Source organism: Hyperolius riggenbachi, chromosome 10, assembly GCF_040937935.1.
Source record: "Hyperolius riggenbachi isolate aHypRig1 chromosome 10, aHypRig1.pri, whole genome shotgun sequence".
NCBI classification, from domain to species: Eukaryota; Metazoa; Chordata; class Amphibia; order Anura; family Hyperoliidae; genus Hyperolius; species Hyperolius riggenbachi.
Window position 1 is genome coordinate 41,575,476 of NC_090655.1, and position 12,369 is coordinate 41,587,844.

General features: G+C 43.1%; 1 protein-coding gene across 10 annotated transcripts in view; it reads right to left on the bottom strand.

Moving 5' to 3' along the window:
* Positions 1-250: 250 nt before the first annotated feature.
* GABRP (gamma-aminobutyric acid type A receptor subunit pi) overlaps positions 251-12,369 on the bottom strand; it is a 321,182-nt gene continuing 309,063 nt past the window's right edge. For all 10 annotated transcript variants that reach the window (XM_068256854.1, XM_068256853.1, XM_068256859.1 and 7 more), the window contains one exon: positions 251-4,587. In XM_068256854.1, the coding sequence (XP_068112955.1) occupies positions 4,318-4,587 (270 nt within the window). In that variant the 3' untranslated portion in view covers positions 251-4,317. The remainder of the gene's footprint in view (positions 4,588-12,369) is intronic.

A 12,369-nucleotide genomic window follows, 5' to 3' on the forward strand; every position in this document is an offset into this window, starting at 1 on the left:
TCGAAAAAATGAAAAAATTGTACCATGTATGGTCACCTTTTGCCTTAGTCCCTGAGTATAATTTCACTACATTCTTTTTCTTTCTTTTCCATACAAAAAAGTTGAAGTCAGCTGAAGTCTCAAGTTTCTTAATATATTGATGAATTGGCATACCACATATTTACGATCAAAATTATAAATTAGAATAAATAAAAAATATATATATACAATGCTTCGTTGTTGATGCAATACATTATAGAAACATCCAGATAAATAAAAAAAATGATATCATACAATTGTCTGTGTATGTACAATACATCAACAGTATATAAGAAAACCTTATACTTATTGCATACATATGATTGAAAGTTGTTATATCTTTAAAAAACATTGCCAAGAACAGGTAAACACTTCATTTGGTAATGAAATACTTTCTAAATATGAAATATGCTCTAAATAAAAATACTTGTATTAAAAAGTGCCTTTTGTTCTGTTGCACATGGAAGCAGCCATTTTGTTGGTGGACCTATGAAAATGTGACCTGTGCGAAAAACTGAATCGCACAAATATTACATCTTATTTATCTAGTGGGTATTCCATTTAAAGACTATGGGCCTGATGCACTACACTTTGGTACAGTTGCCATCTACAGGGAGCGAATGACGACTATACCGTTACTCAGTGGCGTAGCTAAGGAGCTGTGGGCCCCGATGCAAGTTTTACAATGGGGCCCCCCAAGCACTCTATACATAACAATTGATACGATGCACCAAAACCTGCCAATGGCAACAACAGTGTCAGAGGTGTAAGAAGGGGATGGGGGACAGTTTGTTAATAATAACTACTATTCAAAGTATCTATAAAAGTGATTATTATGAGCACAGGACCAATAGAGAGCTAATACTGTAGTTGAGGGAGGGCCCTTCGGGGCCCCTCTGGCCCAAGGGCCCCGATGCGGTCGCTACCTCTGCACCCCCTATTGCTACGCCCCTGCCGTTACTACTGTCGGGAGAGCACCGCACGTCAATCTTTTAACACCACGGGTGTGTCCGTGGCAACTCTCATTTTGCTATGGTAACGTGTGGTTCACCGCGGTGAAAAACTTTAGGGCCCTTTACATTACAATAATTTAAAGGGGACCTGAACTTAGAAGTCCTCTCTGCTCTAAAAGATATGCAGCAGCATACTTTTTAACAAACAACATTTCTTTGTTACAGCTTATTAGCCGATTAGCCGCCGGATCGACCCCAGCCGTGTCACCGCCGCGCCCCCGCTCGTCCGCGCGTGCGGATCGATTGCCGCTCGTCCCCGCCGGCGCTTCCTTATCAGCACTTGATTCCCTGCCATTGTCCGCCGGCGGGGATCGAGCGGGCGGGAGTCGAGCAGCTTGATCGGGCCAGCTGAATATTATCAGCTGGCTGGATCAGCTGGTCGATACACTGTACAGAAACGTACCTGTATCCCCAACATTAGGTGAGTATCTAAGTCTTTTTAGGTCACTTCATAGCTACTTTAATTAAATATCCTGTACTCAAAGTGATCTAAATATATATGTACACAGCCCCGACGATGTGCATAACGAGGACTGAACCTGGTCATTCAAAGTTGCTGATCTCCTGATGAACGCAGCAGAAGTACACATTTATAACAGCATTACACAAACTGTACCTTTTCCTTGTCTCTCAAAAAAATGAATTCTGAACTTCTCCTTTAGGTGCCCTTGACAAACTTACAGATGAGACAATTAGCGATATTATCACAGGCTTTGTGTACAGAAAATGCCCCTCTGTGCGCCTATGAACTGTGTCTGAAAAATATGAACAGATCTTTCTCTTGCTGCTGGAGAAATATAATTTTAGCCTATAGGAAGTACTCCCGCTGTGCACATGCGGCCCCAAAGGTGAGCTTTTTTTATTCCCATGGCTCTGAAAAGCAGCAAACCTGCTGAGCAGTGTTCCAAGGCCACTGAATGCTCAGCAGGAACGTTTTCCATAAGCTATACTATACCTCACTCAGCAAAACTGTAATAGTTGTAAGCAGTCTTCTCTGAAAAGAACTGTCAGAAAAGAGTCACCGACAGTTGCTTAGAAAAACACCCATAAGCAAAGGAGAGGGGATGTACCAAAGGAGATGAAAAAAGTAACTTTTGCTGCACAAAACATCCACTTAGGAGCATCTGTGTACCTAATTGGATGTTTGAACTAGATAACATGAAACATCAATGCTATTAAAGGATATCTGACCCGAACAAGGGTACCTAAGGGAAGCACAGGGATATGTTCATGCTTAATCCACAGACCTCTGTGTATTGTTTATAACTCTCCTCGTTACCCCTTTAATCTCTTCTTGAAAAAAGTGACTTTTTGCTAAAGTAAAATGTTCAGACAGGAAGAGGCGGCTTGCTGTGATGTTCCCTCCTATTACTCTCCTGTTCCCTTTTTTAAGGGGAGGAGTGATTGGGGTGAGGAATAGGAGAGAATGGGAGGGTGATCGAAGGAAATATCACAAGTCTTCCTCTTCCTGTCTGAAAATTTGACTTATGCCTTAAGTAATTTTTTCTATAAACCACATGCTGCGCTCAGTTCATCCACTTGTCCGCACCATCAAAATGTCTCTCTGTCTACAATACAGATATACACAGTCCAACATGAATCTTCAAGCAGAAGAACAACCACTGTCCTGCTTCAGTGAGATACCCACCACCACACGCAGTGGGCACTCACTGTTGGAAATTGACCCTCAGTTAGATGGGTACATAGCGCATATGGGGTCATCTGGCGGCCCCCACCTTAAAGAAAACCTGAACTGAAAATTAAAAGTCAAAATAAGCATATACAAGTCATACTTACCTTCCATGTAGTCTACTCCTCAGTGTCTTTCCCCTGTCCTGCGTCCTGTTTGTCCACTGTGATCAAGGGAATTTTCCGTCCTCCATTTTGAAAATGGCCATTACCCATAACAGCTCTCTGGTCAGCAGCACACAGTTAAACTGTAACATCGCCCACTTGAGCCATAGGGAAACAAGGACATTACCTGGTACATCAGTTTTCCTCTCAGCTATAACTGACAGCAACTGATATTTTACTGACAGCAACTGATATATTTCAGATCTGACAAAATATTGTCAGAACTGGAAGGGATCATTGTCAGAAGAAAATGGTGAGCTTCTGAGAGGAACTGATGGCAAGGTAACTATGCAATGTTCATTTGAAGTTACCTCATGTGTTTATTTTAAATATTTTTACTCAGTACAGGTTCTCTTTAAATTTTTCAAGCCGTAATTGAGGGGAATGGAAAGAGCGAGGAGAGTAACGGACAATGCACAGAGGTATGTGAATTCAGCATAAACATACTTCTATGCCTAGCTGAGGTAGCTTTGCCTAGGGTCATGTGTCCCTTAACTGCACGTTTCCTTTTAAGTGAAAACAGTAAACACCTAGCTTAAATGGTTAGGACTATGGCTATGATCATCATAGTCACGAAAGAGGAGGCTGACTTAGAATCCTTGACGCTGAAATTGTGGTGCCCTAGTTTCAGTAGCCATTGGGCGTTCTTTCATTGCATGTATACCCTGTGGTTTTCTGCTGGTCCAATCAGTCAACCAACGAAGATGCAAAAAGGGGGTTGGGTGCGGAGATGGCCTCTTCAGTGGCTGGCTAAGACTGTCACTTTCCCCCACCCATGCTATCTACGACACCACAGAAAATGAATAATAATCTTGGTAGGCTGAAGAATTCCCAGTCGCTATAGGATATCGCGTTGGGGATTTCCAGGTGTACCCTAAAGTTAGCCATACAAAAGTCAATAACAGCTTGATCAGAAATCAATTAGCTAGTATTGACTGATGTCCCATTTTGTGACACTTTATCTTAATTCAATTTCAGCTGAGAGACTTCTGATTGAGAATAAATTGAATAGCAAAAGGTACACCAATTAATGAGGTACGACCCCTTGATGCAGCGTGTGACCACCCTTATCATCAATACATTTTCTGAATTACTTAGAATATGATCGATTTGGTATGTTGGGGACAACAGATCACCAATAGATTTTTCTGGAAAAATTAACCCATCCTAATATAAAGCTAACCTGTGAAGTTGTGATCATAGAGAGGCTGGAGGACTTTAGGTCACACCAGAACACAATGGTGGCCTTCACTGTCATAGGTGATACCCAAAGAATAAATGGCAAATATTCCAGTTTTTATTAAGAAAAGCAACATTTCTCTACTGGTATTGAAGTGGCGTAACCCCCAGGTGCTTTGTCATTCTGCTATTTGGCTGTCTTGGTTGTCCTTAGCTAGAACCATCTTTCCAAATGAGAATTAGATGGTACGATTCAAAAATACAGATAGTAAACCCAGTAAAACACATTCACTATCATAAAGGTCAGCGGGAAAGAGAGCCTGGAGTAGTTGTCTATTTGATGCGGGTTCTCAACTTGGAAGCAGTAGAAGATGCACAGGAACCTCTTCATGGCCGAGGTGGCTGGACGACTGATGTGGCTCTTCTCTTTTTTTCTGCTGCCACCTCTGGTTTGAGGTATTTCTCCAGAGGAAACAGCCGTAACGGTTCCGTTCATATCAATCTCTTCTTCCGCAAAAGCATTCTGTCAAAATAATATACAGTAGAAATCCTTCACAATCATGATTTTCAAACCAAATTACCATGTCACAATAAATTATAGGGCACCTGTAATCCCCCCCCCCCCAAAAAAAAGTTACATACTTACCTTAGTAGGGGAAAGCCACTCCTCCTGCACTATTCTAGGACCCTCTAAAGAATACTCAACAGTAAAGTAAGATATTGCTTACAACAGCACTCCTCTCCACGTAAATGTGCCTTTTCTCTGTCCATGAGCGGCTTCATGCTACTGCCTATCCTTACTTTGTGTCTGCACTCGTACACTAAGGGGAGCAAGAGGGTTCTGGTTGGCAGCGGAGGGGTTGTGGGCATCGGGGGAGCCTTTAGAGCATCCCCCTGCTGACGTTACCTTTAGGTTTACTTTAATCCAGGATGAGGGGATATGGCAGTGGCATAGCAATAGGGGTTGCAGAGGTCTCTACCGCACTGGGGCCCTTGGGCCAGAGGGGCCCCATAGGGTCCTCTCTAAACCACAGTATTAGCTCTCTATTGGTCCTGTGCTTGTAATGATCATTTCTATAGATTCTTTGAATGATAATCATTAACAAGCTGTTCCCCATCCCCTTCTTGCACCTTTTGATCATGCAATAGTGATCATGCAGGTGTCAAACTCGAGGCCCGCGGGGCGAATGCAGCCCTCCTTGCCATTTTTATGTGGCCCTCAAATGGGCATCACTCTAAACGGTAAAAGAACAATTGCACATTTCATTCCCATCCACAGGAGCACGCCAGAGACAGTCTTTCGGGGTCAAACATTGTCAGCTTGAGCTGGGGTGTAGCAACAACCCACAAGGACCCCCCCAGCAAAATTAACATGCCCCGCCCCTGATAAATATTAAACTGCACCACTGTGCTACGCTGCAGAATGGGGAGGAGCTGCCTCAATGGTCACTATAGTTACATCACTTTGTTTGAGACAATAAATGTTAAATCTTAATAAACAATTTGGTCCTTGACTTAGACTAGGATTTAGATTTTGGACCCTTATGTTATTGAATTTGACACCCTTGCTCTACTTGATGATTAGCTTATTTTTAAATGTTAATATTAAGAGAAAGCAGTAATTAAAGAAAAGACCAGTGAGGTTAAGGAGCTCTTTTACGCTGCAAAATGCAAACGTAATCCCAAACTCAATGTGATTGCTTTTGCAATTTTGCAATGTGATTTTTCTGTGACTGTGCTTTGCAATTTTGAATAGGCAGCGGAAATCGCAGGCAAAACGCAACCTGCAAGATATTTCCATTATCTTAAATACTGTGTGCTTACGTTTTGTGAATTGCGTGTGAATCAAATCCATAACTAAGCACACAATTATGTAGTATCTTAGTGATATGTGTGACAAGAGGTGTAGTGGGCGTGACTGAAGGTGTGGTTGGGTATGTCTTAAAGTGAACCGAGCACCTTTTTTATCACTCAGGATATTTCTATAGCACTTGAAAAATGTATGCCGACAATCTGTTTCATTATTAAAATAAACTTTCATTCTACCTTGTATTTTACATTCAAAGTACTTTTATTAGCCTGTTTCAGCAGGCCTGCCCAACCGTTCCCATCCACAGGGCTTTCAGGAACCTAATTGTTTTATTGAGACAATTACCAATAGGTAAACAATGCCTTTTCATCAACAAAGGGGGTGAGTAATTAGGACTGTTTCTTCAAAGACATTGTGTGTGTCAAAGTGTCAAGATAGCATCTCTGACTTCTGTAAATAAGGAATGTGAGAAGGGGAGGGGGGGGGGGGGACATGGCAGCTTCTATGCCAGGAGAGATTCCAGTGAAAGAGAATGTGCTCAGTTCCTTTAAAGGCATCTCTCTTTCATAACTCCAAAAGCTGTGAGGTGTAGTTTTACTATTGTGTATTATAAAATGTTACATTTGATGTGGATGGTTTTTTTTTACATCTTTAGAATTTGTCTGAATAAGTTGAGGGGTTACAAAAAGACCTAAATGAAACATTTCAGTTATTCACTTTGTTAAGGTTGATTGAAAGATTAAGGGGATGACCAGATACCACCATAACCTTCCCCCATTCTATTACACCCCCACCCACCTCTGCCAGGAGGAAACAAGGGGTGATGCAGAGTCCCTTGTCCCTTATCACTGAGACAAAGGTGCTATTGAGGAAGGGAGGCTGCTTCTCTTCAGGAGCAGAAGCTATGTACTGACATCACCTTCCTGTCTATGCAACCTGTGGTGGTTGGATAAGGACTTCTTAATGTATATTAATACACAAAAATGTTTTAAAATCTGGATATACAGGGGAGATGGAGGGGCCCAAGGGAAATAAAACTGCTAAACTAAAAATGTATGGGAAGGCTTGCCTTTTCTGTATGAGTCAATACATTTCAAAAAATTAATTGTACACAGAATTGGACTGCACATGAAAACCTGGCAACACATTTCGCATTTTTTACCCACCTCCTCAGGTCAGTGAAAGTAACAATGTGCCAAATAAGGACTGGGATGAAGGTACGAGTGCCTTATCCAAAAAAGAAAAAAAATCTAGCTATTAGTATATTGTTTACTTTAAGTTTCAGAGAAGTTTTAAGATTTTTACCTCACCGAAACCTTGGCTAAAATGCGGCATTGTGAGTTATGCAGCCATCGCCTGGGGAATAAAAGCCTTCAGCAATGGCCAGGAAACAGTTCATAAATCCCTGCACCAGGGTCACAGCTCTTTTTATTAATAAATGCAACATTCAGGATTCTTCACCATGTGCAGGTCATGACCACTTAATGCAACTTTCATGAATCAGGCGTGTTATGTGGCTGTCAGTTGTTTAGGTTACCTTCAACAAGGTAACGGGAATAAATGACACCTGCATAACGAGCTTCAATTATGCTAGGCTGTATGTCGGCTGGAAAATGTGAACTATCTTTACATATAATTATCTGGACATTTCCTTCACCTCATTTGAACTGATTAAGCTGCCTGCACTAGAGACATCGGCACTAATGCACTAAACTTGTTTGTGACTTTATTTTCTACTTTAGTAATTATTTTTAGGACTTTGTTAACTTCAAAGTATCTCATTGTTCAATAACGAAAACAAAAACTTTGATAGTGTTAATTTAGCATCAAACGATGAGCATAAATAAACACATATGCACATGCGCACATTATATAATTGTCAAGTGATTTGTGACAGCTTTTCAGCTGTCTCACATGTCTAGCTTAACCCTCCTGGCGGTTAATTTTTTTTGCCACTTAGGCAAAAATCCTTTTTTTTTTAATTTTTTTTTTTTTGTTTCATGTAAAGCTACCAGAGTGGTAGCTACATGAAACACCACTAGAGGGCGCATGTGTCCCTCTAGTGCGATCGTCGCCGGCATCAAAAGCAAACAGGGGAACGCGTATATAACGCGCTCCCCTGTTTGGCTTCTCCTGTCGCCATGGCGACGATCGGAATGACGTCATGGACGTCAGCCGACGTCCTGACGTCAGACGTCTCCGATCCAGCCCATAGCGCTGCCCGGAACTCATTGGTCCGGGCAGCGCAGGGCTCTGGTGGGGGGGGCCCCTCTTGTGCCGCTGCGTGCGGGCGATCGCCGCAGAGCGGCGGCGATCGAGCTGTACGCGCGGCTAGCAAAGTGCTAGCTGCGCGTACAGCAGTTTAAAGTGTGCAAATCGCCCCACCAGGGGCTGAGATATCTTCCTGCGCGGCATAGCCCGAGCTCAGCTCGGGCTTACCGCCAGGAAGGTTTTTAAAGGAAATCTGAAGTGAAAAAAAACTTATGAGATAATAATTTGTATGTGTAGTACAGCTAACAAATAGAACATTAATAGCAAAGATACGAGTCTAATATTGTTTCCAGTACAGGAAGAATTAAGAAACGTTAGTTGTTGTTTATGCAAAAGAGCGTCTCTGAGCTCTCCGACCCAAGTTAAGTCACTGTTTTCTGGAGCACTAATACATCAAAGAAATACAGACTGATTTAGGTAAGATTTTTACTGCAAGGAAGTTGAAAGGGTCATTAGCTCTGCTTGTTTTATAGTTTGAAATACAGAGTGCAGCTTGTAATTGCAAATATGACAGAATTTTGCAATGTTGTAAAAAAAAAAACAACCTATATAACTAAAAATTGTATTATGAGACTAGTTTCTTTGCTACTAATGTTCTATTAATTATCAGTACTACACATACAAATCATTACATCTTAAAGTGAACCAGAGACAAAGCACCCTCATGTATTTTACCATATAGATCAGTGGGAACATTAGATAAAACACCTACCATGCTTTCTGTTTCATTCTGCACTGCACAGCTTTTTTCTTATCAGACCTGATAAAATCCCCGACTGAGCATTCAGTCTGGCTTTGCTACAATGACTCAGCTATAATGATTCCTGAGCAGAGCCAGCAGGGGGCAGGCTTGGACTTGAAAAGACATGAGAGAATACAGACTGAGCTATAAATATTCCTGAGCAAAGCCAGACTGAATGCTCAGTCGGGGATTTTATCAGGGCTGATTAGAAGCAAGCTGTGCAGTGTAGAATGAAACGGAAAGCAAGGTAGATGTTTTCTCTAATGTTCCCACTGATATATATGGTAAAATATATGAGGGTGCTTCGTCTCTGGTTCCATTTAAGGTTTTTTTTTCAATTCAGTGGCACTGTAATGGGACAGGAGCACATACATAGTAACATATATAAAATTAACCTCTCTGTAAATGAGGTTTGTAATACAGTGGGCCGTTGATGTTGGTTACCTTCGGGGGGCTGCCTCCTAGTCCTTTGTCTGTATGGGATCCTCCATGTAGTGACCCCCCCATATGCTTCACATGTGGTCTAATGGTCCCCCCTACATTTCCTTGGTGGTGTAGTGGTTTCCCATATGTGTCACTGGTGGTCTAGTAGTCTCCACGCTATTTCTTGGTGGTCTTCCAGTATGCTTCCCTGGTAATCTAGTGGTTCACCATACATTTTGCCAGTGATCCAGTAATCCCCCTTGCTTCCCTGGTGGTCCATTGGTCACCCATATGTTTCTCTGGTTGTCTAGTTACCCCGCATATGCTTCCCTGGTCTTGTGGCCCCCGTACGTTTCCCTTGGTGGTCTAGTAACAACCCATATTCTTCCCTGGTGTTCAAGTAGCCCCCCATATGCTTTCATGGCAGTTTAGTGGCCTCCCATATGCTTCCCTGGTGACTAGTGGCCCCCTATATATTTGTTCTGGTGTTCTAGTGGTCCCTATACGTTTCCCTGGTAGTCCAGTCATCTCCTCTCCACCCCCATTTGCAGAGATTGGTAGCAGAAAGCATGTTGGGTAAGTATGACTCACCTCCCCGAACGTCGCTTACATGTTGGCATTTCCTACCAGTCTCGCGCTGCCATAAGTTTCAGGTCCTGGCTTGTTTAAACTGGGACCCAGTACTTGCGGTAGTACAAGGGTGGCCGTGATGCTGCGATTATCGGTGGAGCGAGGCAGAGGTGATAGGATTAGAGATGAGCGTAATGACCTAATTACGATTTTGCGAAATTTCGCGTAATTAGTGTAATTACGATTATGGCCGTAAGTACATAATCGTAATGAAGAAGGATTTCGCGAAATTTCGCGTAAGCGTAATTTTAGCGTAATTTTCGCATTACAGTTGTATCATGCCGTAATTTCGCATTAAACGCTACCGTAATTTCGCGTTAAACCGTAACGCTCCGTATAATATAAAAAAGCCGCCGACTTTAAGGGTTAATAGCAAAGCCCCCTTAAATGCTAAGAGCCTCAAATTTGGAGAATATATTAAGGAGATCAGGAGGAATAAGAGGAAAAAATTTTTTTTCAAAAAGACCTTATAGTTTTTGAGAAAATCGATGTTAAAGTTTCAAAGGAAAAATGTAAACATTTAAAAACCCGCCGACTTTAACGGTTAATAGCAAAGCCTGCTTAAAGTTTAGGAACACCAAATTCCCAGGGTATATTAAGGGGATCAGTGGGAATAAGAGGAAAAAATTTTTTTTCAAAAAGACCTTATAGTTTTTGAGAAAATCGATTTTTAAGTTTCAAGGGCGAAAATGTCTTTTAAATGCGGAAAATGTCAGTTTTTTTTGCACAGGTAACAATAGTGTATTATTTTCATAGATTCCCCCAAGTGGGAAGAGTTTTACTTACTTCGTTCTGAGTGTGGGAAATATAAAAAAAAAACGACGTGGGGTCCCCCCTCCCAGACCTCTTTAACCCCTTGTCCCCCATGCAGGCTGGGATAGCCAGAATGCGGAGCACCGGCCGCGTGGGGCTCCGCACCCTGACTATACCAGCCCGCATGGTCCATGGATTGGGGGGTCTCGGAAGGGGAGGGGCAGCCAAGCTTTCCCCTCCCCCTCCGAGCCCTTGTCCAATCCAAGGACAAGGGGCTCTTCTCCACCTCCGATGGGCGGTGGAGGTGGAGGCCGCGATTTCCTGGGTGGGGGGTTCATGGTGGAATCTGGGAGTCCCCTTTAAAAAGGGGTCCCCCAGATGCCCACCCCCCTCCCAGGAGAAATGAGTATAGAGGTACTTGTAGTACCCCTTACCCATTTCCTTTAAGAGTTAAAAGTAAATAAACACACAAACACATAGAAAAAGTATTTTAATTGAACAAAAAACATAACCACGAAAAAAGTCCTTTAATATTCTTAATTAACCATTAATACTTACCTGTCCCTTTAAATAAATGATCCCACGCAATATCCTCGGAAATGTTCTATCAGTTACAATGTAACAAAGTTATTATGTAACAACTTTGTTACATTGTAACTACGCCGTACCCGACGCCACTCGCCGCTCAGCCGCCGCATACGCGTCCGTGCAGGACGCTAAGTCCCCGCAGCTCCCGCTGTCCACCCCGCCCACATCTGTCACCCACATGTCACCCACATGTGGGTGACATGTGGGTGACATGTGGGAGAGGCGGGGAGGGCAGCGGAGCCGGCGGGGACTTAGCGTCCTGCACGGACCCGACAGAGCTCTGAGCTATATAGCTCAGAGCTCTGAGAAGCATCTTTGTATTTGGGCTCCAAGGAGCCCCATTGGTCCTTAGCAGACCAATGGGGTTCCTTCAAATCAGAAGGAACCCCATTGGTCTGCTAAGGACCAATGGGGCTCCTTGGAGCCCAAATACAAAGATGCTTTTGAGAGCTCTGAGCTATATAGCTCAGAGCTCGGGTCCTGCAGCGCAGACGCGGTGGCGGCGGCGGCGGTGAGTGACGTCGGGTGCGGCGTAGTTACAATGTAACAAAGTTGTTATATTGTAATAACTTTGTTACATTGTAACTGATAGAACATTTCCGAGGATATTGCGTGGGATCATTTATTTAAAGGGACAGGTAAGTATTAATGGTTAATTAAGAATATTAAAGGACTTTTTTCGTGGTTATGTTTTTTGTTCAATTAAAATACTTTTTCTATGTGTTTGTGTGTTTATTTACTTTTAACTCTTAAAGGAAATGGGTAAGGGGTACTACAAGTACCTCTATACTCATTTCTCCTGGGAGGGGGGTGGGCATCTGGGGGACCCCTTTTTAAAGGGGACTCCCAGATTCCACCATGAACCCCCCACCCAGGAAATCGCGGCCTCCACCTCCACCGCCCATCGGAGGTGGAGAAGAGCCCCTTGTCCTTGGATTGGACAAGGGCTCGGAGGGGGAGGGGAAAGCTTGGCTGCCCCTCCCCTTCCGAGACCCCCCAATCCATGGACCATGCGGGCTGGTATAGTCAGGGTGCGGAGCCCCACGCGGCCGGTGCTCCGCATTCTGGCTATCCCAGCCTGCATGGGG